Below are 20,875 nucleotides of genomic sequence, written 5' to 3' on the forward strand. Positions count from 1 at the left end.
TCTACTGTGAAACATAGTGCTCCATTTTTGGGAGGCTGGGCTTTTCACTTCTGCTTCATTGAGTCTAGAAAATGAAATTAGTACTTCTTTCATACATCTGTTAGGTTTAAGCAAAAACTTAACAGTATATAGGATTTCTGATTGGGCAGTTGTGACTTCTTTGAGTAGTAAAATACAACTTTCTTTATAACAGTGAAACTTGTTGACACTTTTATTCTTAATTGAATTGTTTTAAAGAACTGTACATATAGCAAGGTAAGGTATTGTTGTACATAATGCAAACAAAATCTAAAACTAGCTGAAATATAAAATAACAAATTTTACAGTTTCTCAGAGTTCTTCATCAGGCTGGATGTTGAGTAGAAAAGAAAAAGCGAAAAGGGGAAGTAAAAAGAGAGAAAATATGTTTCAGGGCTTGTCGGAAGACTCCCAAAGTCTGTACTTTGTAGCTTTGTTACAGGGGGTGTTGCATGCTTAATAAGATTTCATTGTGCTGCTGAATGCAAATAAAGTATCTTACAGTCTCTTGGAATGAAGGGGAAAAAATGGAATCTCTCTCCTTGAAAATATAAAAATCACCAGTTTAGCAGAGCCATTGTACGTTCTGTCTGAGCATGCAGGTTCCTGTAAGGCTGGGAGCAGCAGAAAAATTTTGTAGTCTTCATATTTGCAAAGCTGGACAACAGGATGTTTGTGTATTTGGGGAAACAAGCGGAGGGCATCTCATTTTCCTTTCCACCACAATTTCTTCTTTCCTTTTCTTGAAAGCCCCCATGGCCTTTTTCTTCTCTCCTTTCCACCCAGCAGTCAGCCTCCCTTTATCTGCCTCCTCTTTCTTCACCTTTCCTTCCCTCTCCCTGGCAAGTCTACCTGGGAAACCCATGGCCCAATTGCACAGTGCCAGCCACCAGGCTCCTAATTGCATGACAGGCTGGGCCCTGGGTTCCCATCCATGCACAATTTCCTGTTTCCCTCCTCTTGTCAACCTTCTCTCCTTCCCACCCACTAACCAATCTAATCCGCCTCCCCATTTTACTTCATTTCTACCCCACCTCTTTCCCATAATGGTGACCTAAAGCAAGTAGGTCTTACATCAGTCTGCACTCCTCCATTTGATTCTCACAGCAACCATGAAGGGTAAGTTAGGCTGAGACTTTATAACTAGCCCAAGGTCACCCAATGAGCTTCCATGGCAGACTAGGGATTTGAACTTGGGTCTCCCAAATCCTACTCTAAAACTCCAACCAGTACACCTCATTGGCTTTTGTGGGGCAGCTGCTGCTGCTATTCAATAGCAATCACCCAGTCTTGGGTAAGTTGCATGGTGGTTGCTGCCAGACCTGGCCATGATGAATCTTTCCTTAAAGGCCAAAACAGCCCTGGAAAGCTCTCACCCCCTGCTTTTTACTGACAGAAATCAAGGCTTGAAGGCTGGCCAATGCTAGTAGTTTCCTAGCAACTCCCCTAATGGCCACTGAAAGGGCATTTGTTTTTTAAAGCCATAGGTGGTGCTTCTGTTATTGGGGGTAACCCCCAATGTGGTTTTTTGTTTGTTCATTTTTTTAGATTTCAGATTTATCTGCAAACCTGGTTGCTTTTCTCATGTTTGTAGAAAGATCTGTCTTGTCTGTCCATGGCCCCAGTTTCTGAATTTTAGTATCCACAGATTTTGCCATGTTGAGGGTTAGATCTATTTATACTACAGTTAGCCATCTGAGTCTATTTATAGGGAAGGGGGGTGAATCTCCTAGTGGGACTCTGCTTATAGGGTGATATGTGTCCCCCAAGCATTATGTAATCATCACACTGGCTTTCTAGTGCATCTAAAATAATTTATACAAGAATTTCCGCAACTGCCACATTTTTCTGCTGTTCTCAGCCATTCACTAACGTGCATACTCTGAAGAGTGCTGAGCCAAATATCGATGAACTAGTGCTAGTTATAGTTTCAAAGGGCAAGACTCTATTTTTTGCATTTTTGTAAAATCCCAGAAGCCTCTGAAATGTTGTGAGTATGATTTGCACATTGCACCATCCAGTTCAACTAAGTCTTTAACATCTCCTGGTTGCCATTTTAGAAAACTGTAGACATTTGGTTCCTCAAACTTGGCCTGAAATACTGTCTCCTCCCTTCTATCTTCCGTTGCCCTTAACATGTATTCTGATGAAGAGTTGTGGGGAACTTAAAAGCTTGCTTACAGTGTTGTGGGACAACGGGGGTAGTCTTAATAAAATTATACTATTTTTAGTCAGTAGTGTGGCGTAATAGAATGCTTATTACTATTAATGCCATACAATTCCATTTATGATTATGCCAAATACTTTCTAAATCCTAATGCCGTCAATTTATTTGTTCTTTGAAAGATGTTGAGCAAAGAGTTGGGTAAGGTTGCCCCCTAGTGTTTCGATCATTGTTTGTGCTGCTTTAAGCATTATAAGTGAAAGTTTCTGCTACTGAATCTGTTGGTGTTCACAGACTGCAGCAATTCAGTTCCTTTTTTTCAACAATCTGTATGTATCCTGTGCCAGTTCACTGCAAATGTAGTTATCTTTGTAACTTTTATTTTAAAAGGTCAAAAGAAATAGATTGGCTGCCTTATTTTGCTACTCGACTTGTAGATGATTTTGGCACCCATCTCAGAATATTCAGAAAAGCTCAGCAGAGGATAACAGAAAAAGATGATAAAATGAAAGGTAACACCTAATGTTAAATGTTTTGATTTAGTACATTAGGAAGATCAAGATGTTCATTGTTACACAGAGGATTTAAATAGCTTTTCTAAGCTGCCATTTTCTTGCAAATTAAGGCTGTGTGTTGTGCACGTGTTAGCAGTTTACTGCTATTTTAATACTGTCAAATGTTTTGATATTAGGTCTTTATCTACCTGTTGTAAAAAACGTACTTAAAAATCATACTGGCTGCAATTCCTGAGACAAGAGCACAACCTTTAGTTCTTATTCTAATAAACACACTATATTAAATAGTTGGGGAATACCTGTGTGACTTAAGCAATAGTAAGTATGGTTTGTCAGTACTTAAATGACTAGCTAAAGAAAGCTGCTTCTCTTCACTGGAGAAGATGTTTTCTTTTCTCTCAGATACCTGGAATTCCTGTAAGAATGCAGTCATATCCATGGCTTAATGGGGTGGATTAGGCTTAATGGGGTGGATTAGGTGAGATAGTCAAAACTATTATCCTGAGGATGTGCACCATTTAAAAATAAAACAGCCTTTCAAATAAAGGTTGAAGGAGCTGTTACCCCCACTACCCAAGATACTTTCAGTTCCAAGGAATGCAGAAGTAGTGATTATGTGCCACTCTCTGCCATTTCCACCAAGCACAGGGACTAGTTTCCTTACTGTTTTCACTTTTTGACTTTGACTGGAGTGCACACTTCCATATACACTTTTTTACTTTCACGATCTTTATATACTAGGGTGAAAAATATAGATAAATTAACGAATAGCTACATTTTCAACGAGAGCATGAGTCAGTCAGATGAAACAAATTGCTTTATTTGCTTTATTTCATGAATTATTGCTATTATGTGTACATTGTGATGGATTTTTATGGAAAACCACTGTAGGAGCCAAGCTGGCTGAAAAAATGAGATACAATTAAATAAATAAATGTAGAGGTGTAATTGAGTTGTAGCTGTCATAATTTAATAGGGATGACAGATACGAATGCTTCAGTGTATACTTCAGATCTACTCAGTATTTTCAATTTGTGTTTATATGCAGCGGAAGATCTTGTAGATACATTTTTTGAAGTTGAGGTTGAAATGGAGAAGGAAGTCTGTCGCGATCTAGTCTGCACATCTCCCAAAGATGAAGAAGGTTATTTCTCTTTCTTTGGAATTGTTGTGAGAAATTGTGCCACAATCAGCCATCTGGAATAAGCTGAAATTTCAAGATAAATCATTGGTGTTCAATGAGTGTTTGTATTTGATGGGTTTGTAATTTAGTTATGTGTATTAATCAGGGAAAGAAAAATATATTTGTTAGTTTAAAACTGGCAGTGTGCATTACAAGTGAATACTGTAATTTTTGGCACGTGTAGTATATTTTCATTGCCAATTTCATCTGCTGTTACTGTGTCTTTTACCCATCTCTCCTAGAATGTATACATGTTTCTGTTGACTTTTAAAAGATAAGAAAGGAATATGTTTTCTGTAATGTATTTTATGATACAATGTTGTCTTTTGCCTTTAGGTTTCCTAAGGGATCTATGTGAAGTTTTACTGTATTTATTGCTACCTCCTGGAGACTTCCAGAACAAGATCATGAGATATTTTGTCAGGGTAAATTTAGTTTCATTCCCTATCACAGGAGTGGCCAAAGTTCTTTAGCATAATGTATGGATAACCAAGAGCCATGTCTGGGTCGGTTAGATGATGAAAGATTTTTTTTCTTCTTTTCGATATTTAAAACTATGCTGTTTTAAGGAATTATCTGGTTAAATGTAAATGCTTACTGAAGACCCAACATGATATGGTTTGATTCTATAAAAGAAGCCACAGCCCTCGGTTTGCAAGACCTGAGCAAGGCTGTTAACGATAGGGCATTGGAGGACATTGATTCATAGGGTCACCATGACTCGGAAGTGACTTGACAGCACTTAACACAGAACCGCTAAATGAGCACAGTCTCTTGGCATCTATGCCCACAGACCTATTATTTGCCTCCTTGTACTTATACGCATGCACTGATACCCTCGCAGAAGTGGCCATTAGGATGGTTCAAGAGGGTAGGAAGGATAGGAGTCTGGAAGGAATGCTCAGTACTCCCATTCTTCCTAGTAGCCCATTGTTGCTTACATACAGCTGTGGAATTCTACATATGCAAGTGTTGCACCAGCAAGAGACTGGATTATTCCTGTTATGTAAAAATCAGATATTTTGCCTTTATATTGAGGGTCCTAAATGAATGTGACAGTATTTCCTCAGTGTTAAATAGTTTGAAATGGTAAGTTGTTAGCTTTGAAGGCTGACTAGAAGTAAAAAAACATTGTGTTTAGGTTTCGTATTAATCAGATTAGCTCCAGGAGAATGGGGCCGGCATGCATAGATATGTCCTGCATTGGTCATGCCTTTCAAGGGTTCTCATCTCTATTTTCCATACAGCCCCCAGCTGGTTTCTTTTTTCCATCTCAGCTATCCTTACCATTCCTACTCAGGCTGTAACTGCAAGCTGTCTATATAGAAGCTGCTCAGCTAATGTTCTGCACTGTGTTTTGACAGATTTTTGGTGAGGCTTGAGAGCTGTTGTCTGACTGTAGTAGTCCTATACTACATCTTCTTTCTGTGAACTTGGTCATTAGTATGCATGTTTTCTCAGAAGCGAGTGTGCATAAGATTGCAGTCTTCATTTTATAACCAATAAAACAAATGTCAGTTGTTGAGCTAATGAATGTTTTAACTACAATATTAAATTGCACTGTTGCAGTTTTTGTTGGGTTGAATCCACTGCAAAATTTCGGCTTGTGCTAGAGCTCTTGTGCAAGCACAAACCCAAGAAAAGGGCAGCAGTGGCCACTTGTGCTAACTCAGACTTTTATTGTGTCCCTGCTTACATTTCAGCTTGCGGAAGATTCTGTGTAACCATTTTTTGGCACTATAGTATATAGTATTAGGGAGTACACAAACTCTTGCACAAGCAGAACTGCGCTGTCCATTTATGTTATGTTTCTGCTTGCACATTGCTGGATCCAAGCCATTGTTTGACAGTGAAAATGATGACTACAGAGGTGCAGCTGTTAAAAATACCCTATACCCATGTATGCTTTGTAATGAAATCCTAGCTAAAGCCCAGTATTCATCTACATCTCAGTCTTAAACATATTTATTTAATTTTATTAAAATATTTACTTCCTATCTTTCTCTGACTCAAGGCAGCTTACAAATTGTAGCACCTAGTTTTAGTAGAATAGCAAAATTTATACCAATAATCCCAACCACATATTCACAAAAAAGTAAGCATCCTAAAATACACAACAGCCCCTTTTTAAGCTAGTCACCAATTCAACTCAATCAGCCTCAAAAAATGCTCTCTGGAATAGGATACATTTTACCATGCCCTGTAAAAGCGGAGATTGATGCCTTCTACACTGCCTTGGGCAGGCTGTTCCTTAATGCCAGAGCTTTAAATCAATATGCCCTCATCCAGGCTGAAGAGGGGCAGGCAGAGCTGTAATGGTGCAGCAAGGAGGACACCATCTGAGGAATCGGAATATAATGGGAGACATGATCCATTTAAGTGCTTGTTTAATTATTGTTTAAGTAAAATCTTTGACTCTTAGATGAGCTTTCAAATTTTGGTGTATTCAGTTTCATGCCATCTTGAATATGCAAAGGAGTGCAGTGGGTTTGTTGTGGCCGTTCAAGTCAGTGAAGGCTGAAAATTAATAATCACTAGAATATTTTTCAAAAAACATAGAAGAATGCATTTATTTTTGTGTGCTTCTTCTGTTTTATGTAAGAGTTTTTTCTCATTTTGATCTGCCTCTTTATTTTGCATACTTTAGTTTTAGCTTGAAATCTTGATAAAATGGATATTTAAAGTTGGACTTAACACCATGAAGGATAGGTGTAACTTTATTGTCCATTATTTTTCAGGAAATCATTGCTCGAGGAATTCTTCTTCCATTAATAAATCAGCTCAGTGATCCTGATTATATTAATCAGTATGTCATATGGATGGTAAGTTTTGTAGACCACAGTCAAATTGTACATAGTGCATCTTAACATTCCCAGTATATTTCAGTTCCTTCAAATACAGCAGAAAGTGATCATGGGGTAGATCTTATCATATACAAACTGGAGCTGCATTAGATTAAGGGGAATTTTCTTCCCGTCCCTTCTTCCTGCTGCCTGCTATACCCTAAAAAAATCATACCCCTGGAGTTAGTGGACCCCAGCAACAGTATGATAAGGCAAAATGGGGATCTGCTGTGGAAATTTCTGAAAATTAATACCCACCTTTCCATGGATGGAAGCATCTTTCAGAAGCAGGAAAGGAAGTTAGTCCTGAATATTATGTAAAACATATTAAAACATATTTAGCCTGTTAACACTCCGAAGCTGCCATTTTTTCAGGATGAAGCTTTCTAAATTTACTGTAGATAGACTGGAAAGTTTCACAGAAATGAGAAGAAAACTTTCCCCATGAATCTAAACAGAACTCAGCAATGACTTATTAAATCTTTTGTTTTTGTTTTTTACTGGACCACTTGTTTCATGAGTCTGTAACTGTTTTATGGTAGTATAATAGCTGGACTAATGGTGCCCCATTTTAGTAGTACTTGTCTTAGACAGCAAGGAGAAACGATTCTGTATTTCATTCAGATTTCAAATTGGTTAGATGTTTCTTGTTAGTTACTCTTTTAATACAGTTGTATTCCTTCAGTGGTACTCAGGGCTTTCCCACATGTTCCACTTTCTCCTGAATTTCTTGTCAGTCAATCCACAAGTGCTGACCAAGTTTCCTCCACACATCTACCCCCCCTTTGCATTTTCACAGTTGTGGAATCAGTTTATTTTCTTCAACATGTGCCTTAAATAATGAGGATTTTTTTGTGCATGCTTGTATCAATATATCAATATAATGGCTGGGGTTTTTTGTAAAGACTAAAATGTTTATATGTATCCTTGAGGGAAGGAACTAGAGGCTTACCTTTTTTGTTAAATGAAAGCTGTGTATTCAGAAAACCTGCTTAAACTATCATTACAGCACTATATTGATATATCAACATTTTAGTGCCTCTAAAAAAAAACACTCGTCTTCGGGAGGGAGGAGATGGAGAGGTTTGATTACAGTCCAGTCATCAAAAAAATAGGCTGGAGGTGGGTGGGAGCGGCAGGACAAAAAAACCAGCAGAAATATTACCTACGAAAAAAGCAGATGAAAAATCAGCTTCCATAAAAGATTGGAGTAAAAAGAATAAAAGGAAATGGAAGAAAAACAAAGAACCCAAAGCGAAAACTATAGGCACAAAAATGCGTACAGAAATCAGGGGATAGACTAAAACAACATGGGGCTGAACCAATGGGGGGGGGGGGAAACCAAACAGAAAAGCCCTCAGTAGAAGCATGAAGCATCAAAATTATATTCCCTTACCAGGGAATGTGAATGCTGGTAATAAGATAATGGGGGTTGGGTTGTGAAGGTTGCTTCTTAGAGGATACAATATGAAGGTTAAAAGTAGTGATTTTGGAAAAGGGGAGAAAAATCCTGTAACTGTTATTTATATGGGGAAAATCATGATTATGTACAGATAATTTTTATTTAATTAAAATATTTTTACTACTTCTGCATGTTTTTAGATTCGTGATTCCGTTTGCAGCTATGAGGCCTTTATGAACATTATTAAACTGAGTGACAATATAGGAGAGTTGGAAGCAGTAAGGGATAAAGCAGCAGAAGAATTGCAGTATCTTCGCTCTTTAGATACAGCTGGAGATGGTTGGTATTTTAATTCTTTACTTTTGCAGTTAAACCATCATAATGTGTAATCTTTACACAAAACATGAGACCTAGTTGATATATCAGGAGAATGTAGTTTTTGTAAAAGTTTTGATAAAATATGTTGTCTTGGGGCTGGGTTACAGGTCAGCATCAGAGTTCTGGTAAAATCAACAGTTGCATTTCATTCAGAGACACAGAAGAAGAATGCAAAGGCATGCTTCTTCTCTACAATCATTCTGATGTTAAATGTGATTAGAACAATCATCTCATTTGAGTTGCCTACAAGCTTCAGATTGTTTCTCTGTGAAACACTGAATGATTCAAACAACTGGTGTTTTTGTGATGTACCCAAAACCACCCAGCAAATTCATGGTTGAACAGGAATTCCAACCTAGGTGACTGATTCAGACCAGCACTGCCAACTGAGCTGTAGGTGGTAGTGACTTGTAGTTTATGGGCAAGGATGGAATGAGATTTCAGTGTTGTTTCAAATCTGAAACTTCTGCTTATCTAGAACCATTGTGTGTTCACTCTCTCTCATTCACACTTGCGTCTTCTGCACTGTATCTTAGATCTGTAGCTTCTTCATGTCCACTATGTAGTCTCTTGTTTTTCCCTTGTGATTTAGTGTTTCTCTACAATATTTATATGTCACCGCTCCAGATACCTGTGTGGCGATCTCCTAGATTCCCACCCCCCAATGATGGGGCATTACTTTAAACAGTCTCATGGAAATTGAAACCTCTTTGATTCCATAAAACAGTGTATTAACCACTGAATCAGAATACTGCTTAGTAATTGAATGCTTCCTTAAAACATTCAATCTTTGCAAGGCACAGCCCTCAGTTTCTCAGGGAGATTTTGATTAAACAAAACATTATTGAGCGGTAGAGTCTGATCTGGAGAACCGGGTTTGATTCCCCACTCCTCCACATGAGTGGCGGACGCTAAACTGGTGAACTGGATTTTTTCCCTCACTCCTTCACACGAAAAGCCAACTGGGGGGCCTTGGGCAAGTCATTCTCTCTCAGCCCCACCTACCTTACAGGGTGTCTGTTGTGGGGAGGGGAAGGGAAAGTGATTGTAAGCCGGTTTGATTCTGCCTTAAGTGGTAGAGAAGTCGGCATATAAAAAATAACTCTTCTTCTTGAATACATACACAGAACACTGGTGTGCCCCATGGATATCAATCCTGTATAAGTATACATGTCATTCCCATTCTACCTATGTTAACTTTATAAAGAGGGTGGAGGGTGTGCAGTGAATATGTAAATGTCCTGGAAAATCTTGAAAAAAATTTTTAGTGGACAGTATTCAAGCACATGTTTTAACTTCTTTGTTAAAATTTACCTTAAACGTTTGTTTGAAAAGATGATTCTACAGATCTCAATTATTGACCCAGATGTTGTTCCAAAAATTACGCAGATTTCACCTACACCTTTTAATATTTCAGAAATGCAAAATATTGGATGTAAGATTGTATATATTTTGCTCTTACGATAAAAGTTCTGGATCATGTATTAACTTCTTGATATTTGCTTGTTTTGGCTATTTTTTCTTTTCTTGTGGTAGTCATGTTAAGGGACAAGAGGTAAGCAGAGAATGGAGGTCTCATACAGGTGCATTGAAAACCCTATTTACCCTAGATCCAGCTTATGATTATTTTTTAGGTCACTGCCCATGCACTTTCAAGCCCTATTTTGCATTCATGATGGCTACAGACGAAAAGGAGACCTTCTTGGCCGCAATAATTCAGTATCTTAGTTCTAGCCAAATATGTTTACGGGTAGCTAAAGTGGCATTGGCAAAATACAGCTCATTTAAAAGCAAAAAAGAGAGAGAGAGAGAGTATAATGCCTCAAGTCAACTTGACCATCTGTATTAAAATCTTTGTAATGTCAGTGTTCTTTCCAGTAGTATCATTCCTTTTTCATTATCAGAAAATTCAGTGCATGCTCAAAGTGGCTGGGTATAGTATCCTATTAGCTTACATTACCAGCATACAGGTGCCTGGAAAACACTACTGTTCCTGTGCTTTATTGGCCCCAACATAAATAACAGCATTTTTGTTGTCTTTTCCATCATTACCTCTAGCTTATGTGTTCTTAAAGCACAAACTTTAAATAATGCTTCCTTTATATTTATGCTCCAATGAATGTCTCCTCTGCGTTTTAGTTTTACTTAAAAGTGTATTTATTTTCAGATATCAACAATATTAAAAATCAAATAAATAGCTTATTGTTTGTGAAGAAAGTATGTGATTCAAGAATACTCAGATTGCAGACAGGAAAAGTAAGTGTGTTTTCTCTGCTATAAGGTTTTAAAGTAATGCATATTTACTTAGGCTGCACTCTAACAACATTTCAAAGGTTAATAATGGAAAATATTACATCTGTATTTTGGAGATGAACATTCTTAGGCACTTGACACAACTTATTGAGCTGTTTATGTGCATATGTGCATGACCATTGAATGTCACTAGTTCTAGTCTAAATTGACACATTCATATACCTTCTGTTGCATCATTCTAATAATACAACTGCTTTTTATCATATGCCTGCTAGATAACAAAGTCAGTCCTGAGCCTAGATCATTCTTCAGCTTAGTGTTTTCCATTTTTAATTCCATTATCACTGAGCAAAATGTTAAAAGACGGTTTCACAGTCCCAGCCTTGTTTACTAATATGAAGGCCTTGCTGATGATCAAAAGTCGCAAGCAGCTACGGAACTTGTTGCTGTATAGAAAGAGCAGGTTGTTGGGAAGATTGCATACATGGTGCTTCTAAAATGGTATTGTTTTGTGTTTTATGTCTTTTAACTGAGGAACCTATTCATGTGCTGTGGTCTTTATCCAGGAAATAGATACTGTGAAACTGGCTGTAAAATGTGGAAAACTTTGCACAGTCCCTCTGGACAACATTCTAGTACACAATATTGCACTACAATTTTTTATGGGTAAGAGAACATTAGTTTTTCTTTTTTAAAAACAAAAGCCTGATTGGTTTTGTGAACTTAATTCTATGAGATATCTTCATAGGATGCTGTAAGCATGTTTGCATTACAGAAAGAAAGAAGAAATGTGTTTTTTTTTATCCCCTACACCCAAGTTCAGCACAAGCGCATACCAGCTGCTTCTTGGGCTAAAAACTGCACAGACCACTGTTACCTTAGTGTTCTGCAATGTATTCAGGTAGCTGTAGCCACACACTGCAATTTGCAGCATTCTTTCCGTTGCACTGAGCTGCTCACTGTCATTGATTTGCTGGGAAGGATGTTAGAGGAATAAAAGGGGAGAGGTGGTATGCACACTTATAAGTCCCAAAGCATCAGTCTGATAAAAATACTGGAGTGTTATTATCACTGGTAAATTAAAACAGCTGAACACTGGGAAATAAAGGTTGTCCAAATGTATTGGCCCTAAAACAATCAGTTCTTAAGAAGCAGCATGTCTCCAGAGAAGTAATGTATAGATCTTCTTGGCTTGGGAAGAAATCTGGGGGGTAAAATTTCAGTGGTCTTTTAAATCCAGGCTTGCTATCACATTTATGGAGCACAATAGGGTTCTTCTAGGGTTGCCAACCTCCAGGTAGTGACTGGAGATCTCCCACTATTACAACTGATCTCCAGGCGACAGAGATCAGTTCCCTTAGAGAAAATGGCCGCTTTGGCAATTGGACTCTATGGCATTGAAGTCCCTCCCCTCTCCAAACCCTGACCTCCTCAGGCTCCACCCCCAAAATCTCTAGGTATTTCCCAACCCAGAGCTGGCAATCCTAGGTTTTTCCCAGTCTCTGCCAGGTTAAGGGAGCAAAGGCCTGGGAGTGGGTGGATGGTTAAGGGAGCAAAGGCCTGGGAGTCCCCTAAATAGTTAAAACTACAGAAGAAGCCAGATCAGGAAACGTTTGTGGGGCTCCATTATTTTGCCCCATTATCTGTTCTGACCTTTTGCTGTTTCAGAGACTTTTTTGTTGGTGAATCTACCTGTTCTGTAGTTCTCTTTTTCAGTCAGAGTTTGATGGTGGTGTGTAGACTGAAATGCCCTCCAGGTTGAGGCTGCACTAAAATCCTGACAAATAATAATTTTCCACTCTTCTGTTCTGTTCTGCTCTGCAAAATATACTTTTTTTTTAATGTCAGGAAGTATTCTGAGAAATGTTGCATGCAAAATTGCCCCCAGCAACCTATTGTGTGTCCAAGAAGAGCCTCTAACCAGTTTAGATTAAGGTGTTACCCCGCTCATAGACTGCAATCCTACATATACGTATCTGGAAGTAAGCCCCTTTGAATATAGTGAGTACTTTTGAGGAGTCACATCTGTGACTGTGCTGATATTAATCTGAGTTTCTGTTTTCTTAGCTACTGTTGAAGGCTGTTTCTGTGAGGAATCCAGTACTATGTACTAGGTCATAAATCTGATGCTGTCGAAGTTCATGGGCCATTTTTGTGTCATTTATACAGTTGTATTTGTACTGGTTCTGGTCCCAAACTAGGATGAACATAGTTTTGCTATTTTTATTTTTTTTTAAACTGTCACATTCAGTCCATCAAGGCAGATTACTTTCCTGAATATTTTTATCCTCATAGATAATATATGTATATTTTTGGTAGATTACATGCAGCAGGTGGGAGGCCAAGCGCATCTCTTCTTCTGGATGACAGTAGAAGGATACAGGGTTACAGCACAACAGCAGCTAGCTGTGCTATCGAGCCCTAAGAAAGATGGAAGGCATCAGACAACTCAAACCAAAGACCTGTTAAGAACAGCTGCAGTGGGAGTTTATGACCAGTATTTGTCAGAGAAGGTAGGAATTGCCTTTAAAAGGAAGCTGCACAGGCTGTAATTGCATTGGGGAATGTGTTTGTGGAAGTGAATTATAAAAGAAAAACATTAGGGTCATTTATGGTTGGTCGCTTTAACCTCCTTTATTCCCCGATTCAGCCAGGATCAAAGTAACCCGGGTTGGGGGAAACTGTATGCATTGGCTGGAATGATCAGGGTCGAAACTGTGCTAATGGAGGCATGAATACAAAAAAGCAGTCTCCCAAGTTCAAATCAAGTCCCACCTCTTTAAATGCTGCTCTGTAATTGGCTGACTTCACAGTACTCACCCTAAGAGAAGATTTCCTTACCCCCCAGACCCAACTGCCACATAAAAAAACATTTTAAGAACAAAAACCGGAGCAATCTGAAAGACGGGTGGTGGTGGGGGAAGAGAAATCCAAGCCTCATTTTAAAAAAGCCTTTCTTTTGCTCAGAAAGAGCTCCAAGGAAACAGGAAGCACTTGAATCCCTGCCTCTTTACACACTGCTTCGTGATTGGCTGTGAGAGAAGCCAATCTTCTGTGCTATCTTTGCTATCTGCATGCAGCCTTGAAGAGGGGTTTGGGAAAGGGTGGGGCGAAGCTCAACCCAAGAACAGAGTATGCATGCTCTGTGACTCCGGAATGAGCCAGGATGAACGGTTTAATTCGGGCCAGAAGAGGAATGGGAAAAGCCAGGTTTGTTTTGCGTTGAAACAGTGTTGAGCTTCCAAGGAATGAGGTAATGTGCATACTGAAAAATTTGATCCTGTCTGAAACAGGGAATAAAGGAGGAAAGCGACCATGCATAAATGACCTATGTCACCAGCTTAAAATAAAGCTGTGAACACTGAAACCTCAGCATAGAAGCTACATTGGCGAGTTGATACTTTTTATTGGATGAACTTGTGATTGGATCACAAGAAGGGTCAGCAAGGGAAAACATTTGTACCTGTGGTATTAACAGTGACGTATTCGTCTAGAGCTGAACCAGTCCTTGGGAACCCTGCTATAAACCCTTATTTGGCATTACAGAAACTCTTAAAATAGAGTGGCTGACAAGCAAGCTGAAGATTGAATATGGAACCAGCCTGGTGAACTTAATACAACAAGACTTTGCTTTGTGACTTTAGGAAGACATTCATTTTTGTTTCTCTCTCTCTTTTTTGTTGTTTGGCTTTTTGTGTTTAGCTTAATTTAAACCTGAAATTCAAACTGTAATAGGACACGTGTCTGAAACGTAATACATTAAATATCAGAAATGCCTTATAAAAGTCCTTGCTGAGTTTAGACAGGTGGCTAGATAAGATCTCCCTTTCTTATGCTGGAGTAAGTTTTGTTAGTTTTTAAGGTGTCACGGAACTTGGGTTTTTGAATAATCTTAGATCTTGCCACTGCTTCTTCCCTTCACCTCCTTTTCTATTCTCTTGTTTCCGCTCATATTTCCCTCCCCCCATATAAATTGTGTCTAGCCAAAGCTGTGACACAGCCAAACCAAAGAACGCCAGAATCCCATTGAGTTGGGTGGAAGAATATTAAGCAAGTGATTAAACACTTGTATTGTGCTGATTGTGGACATTAGTAAGCGTGTCCTGGACAACTTGATTTGCATTCACTTAACTGTGTTGCACTTTAGGCTGATGGTAGACCCAAGGGCTATTCTTTTGCTGTGATTTAAATAATTTTTGCATGTTTGTTATTTTATATGGCTTATGTCTAGCTCTATTTTCTCTGTAATCACAGTGTCTGTATTTTAATTTATCCAAATGGATGGCATTAAAATAAGGTCACGCAGTGCACAAGTTTATTTAGCTCTCTGTGGCAGGCATCACCGAGAGTTAATATTGATGACGCCTTGGTAGCAAAGCTGGCAGAAAAACTGAGTCATGAGGATCCAACCCCAGAAATCTTTGATGAGGTTCAGAAAAAGGTATGGCACATTTCTGCTCTATTTCATGCGGACTGGTGGTAATTGTTGGTGATAGCTTTATATTTCATGAGAGTAGAATTAGCAGGGTTTTCATGCATCTTTGACTGTGGCATGTCAAGGAGAAGTTCAGTGAGTTCTCACATTCATGTTAAAAACCAATTTCAGCCTTAGGGAATGATCTTAAATAGGTCTTCTCAGCAGTAAGTCCCATGTTAGCAGTCGGGGGGTGGGGGGGCTGTGAGGTTACTTCTAAGAAGGTATTCCTAAGATTGCAGTCTTCATATCTGTCATGCAACTTTTAATGGGACAAGCCATTAAAGGTGCTCTGAGCCTGGCCCAGGCCAGGACATAGAGTGGGGTATAAATTTAATAATAATAATAACCAATATATTGTTTCAATACAATGTATTTATATAACTTGGGTAATGCTTAACTTTAATTTTATAAGGTATATGAGTTGATGCTACGGGATGAGAAATTCTACCCTTCGTTCAAACAGCATGTACTGTATGTGCGAATGCTTGCTGAATTAGATATGCTGAAGGATCCTAGCTTCAGAGGATCAGATGATGGTGAAGGAGGTAAGGTTGTTGTTTTATGTTTGAGTCTGTTTAAATATTATGCCCTACCTAATCACATCGCCTCAGGCTTTATAGCACTAACAACAATATACAGGAGGAATCCAGTAAAAATAGACTACCACTGAAAGCCTTTCCTGTCACCCACTTAGCCCCAATTACGAAAAGGTAACTCAAACCAAAGGAGTTGTCAGAGATACCAGGAACAGGTAAGTCTAGGCAGTTTACTCATTGTACAACTTGTGCGTAGTATCTGTATGGATTTTAACATGTTTATTTTCATTCAGGGCTTAGATACAAAATTTCTGTGTATAAATTATGTGCTTACATAAGCATAGGAGCCCCGTGGCACAGAATGGTAAGCTGCAGTACTGCAGTCGAAGCTCTGTTCACGACCGGAGTTTGATACCAGCGGACGTCGGTTTCAGGTAGCCGGCTCAAGGTTGACTCAGCCTTCCATCCTTGCGAGGTCGGTAAAATGAGTACCCAGCTTGCTGGGGGTAAAGAGAAGATGACTGGGGAAGGCACTGGCAAACCACCCCGTAAACAAAGTCTGCCTAGTAAACGTTGGGATGTGACATCACCCCATGGGTCAGGAATGACCCGGTTGTTTGCACAGGGGACCTTTACCTTTTTTTAATTATTATTATTTTTTTACATAAGCATACCAAACACTGGATTATAATGTTACAAGTAGGGGACTTGCAGGGAATATCTCATTTTCCTCTCCACCAGCATTTCTTCTTTCCCTTTCTTGGAATCCCCCAAGGCTGTCCCCTTTTCCTGCTTCCTTCTTTCCCATCTACAGCCAATCTACCTTTATCTGCCCCCCCACCCCGTCTTCAGCTTTCCCTCCTTCCCTCTCCCTGGTAGCCTCTCACTGGAAAAAATCTGGCCCAGTTTCAGGGTGACAGCCACCAGGCTGGGCCAAGTTGTATGGTGCTGGACAGACTGGTGGCGCCTGGTGGACATCCCCACGCCTCATTTTCCTTGTAGCTTCTCTCTCCAGATTATTTCAATTTTCTCTGTTTTTGGCCTTCTCTCCCAATATCCATAAAACTGTTACTGAGGGCCAGAAGACCCCCAGGAACAGCACAGAATGCAGTGCTGGGGGTTGCAACTTGAGTGGAATATCCATGGGAATCACAGGGAAGGGGGCATCTGTGAAAATACCTTTATATTGAACCTGTTGTTCATTTAATTTTTTTTAGTGTTATTAAGAATGACAAAATTATTTCTTTACTTACTTCATTCGGTCCCAATGGGTACCGAAAGTAGCTCATATCATTCTCTGACCCTCCATTTTATCCTCACAATGACCCCTTTGAGGTAGGTCGAGATAGTATGACTGGCCCGGGATCACCCAGGGCAGGGTGGGGGTTTGAACCTGGGGGAGCAGACAAGAACTCTGATAACCTTGACAGCTTCTGTTAACCAATGCAGATCTTGTTTTATCAAATCAATAAAAGCTTGTCAGTTTTGATTTTAAAAATTCAGAATCCATTGTCTGATTTAATTTTACTTGCACAGTATCTATCAGTGATATAATTGAATAGTCTTATATTCTATTTTACCATTCCTTAGGTGATGAGGTTTTTATTCCTTCCATTATTTTACATACTCTGGGAGTCATAATCATACAGGCCACCATTTCACTGTGCTATAAGCAAAGATTCCTTGCAGGTTAACAAGAACTGTAGAGGATTCAATTGAATTTCATATCCCATAATTTTGTTATTAGTAATAATTCCATAATCTTACTTTGCCTTAGAACACTATCACCGTAGTTAAATATATCCACCGACATATAAAAAGGCGAATATTAGAGATTTACTTTGCTGCTCCCTAGTGGTGAATGTTATCAGTACATGTGGATTTCTTCTGAATTTCAGAGGGACAAGATTAGCCTACTGGCTGTTAAGGAGCATACCCCATACCTTGTAGCGTGTTTTGATTGTACGGCAGTGATGTAGTGAGTGCAACATCCAATATTTTTCAGTTATGTTTTTTGCGCTTCATGGATTTCACAAATTATCTTTTTCTTCTGCTTCCTGAAAGCATTTGTCCAAGGAGCAACCACATTATTCTTTTTTCCCCTGTTTGTATTGTTCTAATAGCTCAATGTGTACAATATGAATGACTTCATTGTGAATAAATCTAGTGGATCCGAAGGTTTAGCATACTGTTTTTCACTAGAATGCTGTCATAGCCACACATATTCCAGTACATTTTTGTAGATTGCAGTGTATTCATACTCCAAACCACACTTCTCAAATAATTTTGGTCATATTCTCAGCCTCCTATGCACTTCTTCTGCCCCATGTACAAACTTATTTAACACCATCTCTGCTTCTCCTCCATCTATAAATTGTACTGCCTGCTCCCCTTAGATCATGCCCACTTGTACATCCATGTACTATATTCAGGTACATTAGTTAGAACACATTATAATCATACAATTTGTCATCAGTTTGTTGGGTGCAGGCATGTAGTGTTTTGCCTGCATACGTTTTATGTATGTAAAAATGAAACGAAGTTATTTTGTTAGGCTATATGCTAGCTGCATTTAGATAGTGAAATAGCTTTGGTTTGTGATGAGAACAATGTGTCCTGTGTGTGTGTGTGTGTGTTAAGTGCTGTCAAGTCACTTCCGACTCATGGCGACCCTATGAATCAAAGTCCTCCAGAATATCCTATCTTTGACAGCCTTGCTCAGATCTTGCAAATTGAGGGCTGTGGCTTCCTTTATTGAGTCAATCCATCTCTTATTGGGTCTTCCTCTTTTCCTGCTGCCCTCAACTTTTCTAGCATGATGGTCTTTTCCAGGACACAAATATCCAGTGTTGGTCCCTTTTGAGAGGAGAAGTTGGGAGGATATAGGCACATAAGCCAAGGCATCCTGGCTTGTCTCATTGTGAGCAAGAGAGTTTATGATATCTGAATATAGTAGTAACAGCCCATTCCTGAGAAATGGGCTGAAAGTTCTTTGGAGACGGCGTGATCCTGCCGCCAGCGTAAGTGCTCTCCTATTCTGTGATAAGAGGCACTTTACATTGGCGGTGGGGACAGTTCTGTTGGCGCCTGGGTGCCACAGAGCAGCGCGCTGCTCCCCCGCCACCACAGTCTCTCTGGGACCTAAATCCCAGAAGAGAAATGCGGCGCTGGTGTATGGGAGGGGGCATTCCCAGGGGCGGAGCTGACGTTAGCTTCCTAAGCCCCTCCAACCTGGGATTGCCCCATCCACCAACAGCTTTTTCCTGGTGCAGCCTTGTTGTTTTCAATGGGGAAAAATGCTCCATTTTCCTAAAAAGCCTTTTAAAAAGGCTTTTTTTTTTTAGCCTTTTGGCGGCTGTGAAACTGCTTTGGAGGTGGTGCAGCGGCACCTCAGCTATGCCGTGCCCGGCCGCTACGAAGCTCAGGAATGAGCTGCCTGTGTATTAGGAGTAGTTTGCGTCCAGATTTGGATCTTAGTTTATATTTATTACTTACTGGGAAATCTTGGTTGGCAAAATTGAATGCCCTGCTTATTTACTTACAACAATTTAGGCCTTCAGAATTCTGTCATAAAAATGAAACATTGTCTTCTTATTGCAGAATCGTTTAATGGGTCTCCTACAGGAAGCATTAACTTGGTAAGTGTACCTTGAAGCATTATAGGGAAAACTTTTTTTTAAAATTACATCTGTGTAGTTTGTGGGTATAGATCTTTTGTATTTGAGGTTGAGAAGCTTAAATTGCTTATTCACTGCAAACATCCGGACTGCTCCTTATTTCCACATCCCTACAGCTTCAGAATGGGCTCATACTCTTTTATCACATTTTAGACATTTAACAATAGATCTTCTGGAGAGGAAAAGAATAAGTGGCCCTGGGGTGTTCTAATAGTGGTAATGTGTGCATGCATTTGGACCTGTTCTCTTACTTTTGTAATGCTTGTAAAAGTATGCATGAGGAGACTCTTCATTCTTACAGGATTTTGTCTCCTGTGCCACTGCTTTACTCAGCTGCTATGTCACCATAGAAACCGCATGTTTCTATATCTTCTGTCCCTGCCACATCTTTACCACATAATTTCTGTAGTACTAGATGGTAAATATTTTATTAGGACTGCAAGCTGAAGACAGCTTTATTTAGAGCTGCATTTCACTGATTGTTTGTTTTTTGCCGTCAAGTGACATCTGAATTATGGTGACCTTGGGTGGGGTTTTCAAAGCAAGAGACGTTCAGAGGTGGCTTGGCATTGCCTGACTCCACATCACCACCCTGGTATTCCATGGAGAAAATAGTAGCTTAATTTTTTTAAAAAACCTACCCAGTTTAATCGCTGCATGTAATTTAATTTTGCCCCATCCTTCACTAAGGAACGCAGGGTGGGATCCATGTTTTGCCGATCCTCATTTTTTCTTCACAACAGCCCTGTGAGGTAGGGTTAGGGTAAGAGAGAACCTTCATGGCTGGAACCTTTATGGCAGAGTGAGGATTTACACCTTGGTCTCTCACATCTTAGCTCAATACACTGATCACTAAGTGGCCATGCTTGCACTGAAGGGGATCTTGGGTGGTCAGGTTGAGTGTTAAGGACACTCTATCATTCTTGAGGCTATGTTAGTTCTGCTGTATATATTTGCATTGAAACTAGCTTAGTTGATGAAAATGAGAATGAAAAAAATTAGCACATCAGTCTGATGGATATGCTAAATGTTTTATGATATGTTTGTTTATTACATGTAGGTTTTTATTTTTTTCTGTAGGGGAGCTTTCAAAAATACAACTCTCCTCTGCAGCCTCAAGCATTCTCACTCTGTCTAAATGGCCCTGAGCTTAGGTGGCTTTTAAGAAAGGGTTAGACACATTTGTTAAAGATTCTACTGACTGCTTGTGGATATGTTTACTTAATGGAACCTTTGTGTTCAGGGGCATTATTTTTCTGAACACTGGATGCCTGGGGAAAACATGGGGTTGATCATCACCTCTGTGCCCTGCTTGCTCGATATGAGAGGCAACAGGCTTTTGGCAACAAAATTCTGGATAGGATGGAATCCTTGGTCTGATAAACCAGTTCTTGCTAATAATACAATACATGTTTAAATGATAACAGTT

General features: G+C 39.4%; 1 protein-coding gene across 4 annotated transcripts in view; it reads left to right on the forward strand.

Annotated features, from left to right (window-relative positions):
- Window positions 1-20,875, forward strand: part of SNX13 (sorting nexin 13) — an 85,654-nt gene that overhangs the window by 47,033 nt on the left and 17,746 nt on the right. For all 4 annotated transcript variants that reach the window (XM_056857335.1, XM_056857338.1, XM_056857336.1 and 1 more), the window contains 11 exons: window positions 2,573-2,694; window positions 3,746-3,841; window positions 4,217-4,305; window positions 6,619-6,702; window positions 8,326-8,464; window positions 10,671-10,759; window positions 11,323-11,422; window positions 13,076-13,269; window positions 15,093-15,197; window positions 15,646-15,778; window positions 19,370-19,407. In XM_056857335.1, the coding sequence (XP_056713313.1) occupies window positions 2,573-2,694; window positions 3,746-3,841; window positions 4,217-4,305; window positions 6,619-6,702; window positions 8,326-8,464; window positions 10,671-10,759; window positions 11,323-11,422; window positions 13,076-13,269; window positions 15,093-15,197; window positions 15,646-15,778; window positions 19,370-19,407 (1,189 nt within the window). The remainder of the gene's footprint in view (window positions 1-2,572; window positions 2,695-3,745; window positions 3,842-4,216; window positions 4,306-6,618; window positions 6,703-8,325; window positions 8,465-10,670; window positions 10,760-11,322; window positions 11,423-13,075; window positions 13,270-15,092; window positions 15,198-15,645; window positions 15,779-19,369; window positions 19,408-20,875) is intronic.

Source organism: Euleptes europaea, chromosome 11, assembly GCF_029931775.1.
Source record: "Euleptes europaea isolate rEulEur1 chromosome 11, rEulEur1.hap1, whole genome shotgun sequence".
NCBI classification, from domain to species: Eukaryota; Metazoa; Chordata; class Lepidosauria; order Squamata; family Sphaerodactylidae; genus Euleptes; species Euleptes europaea.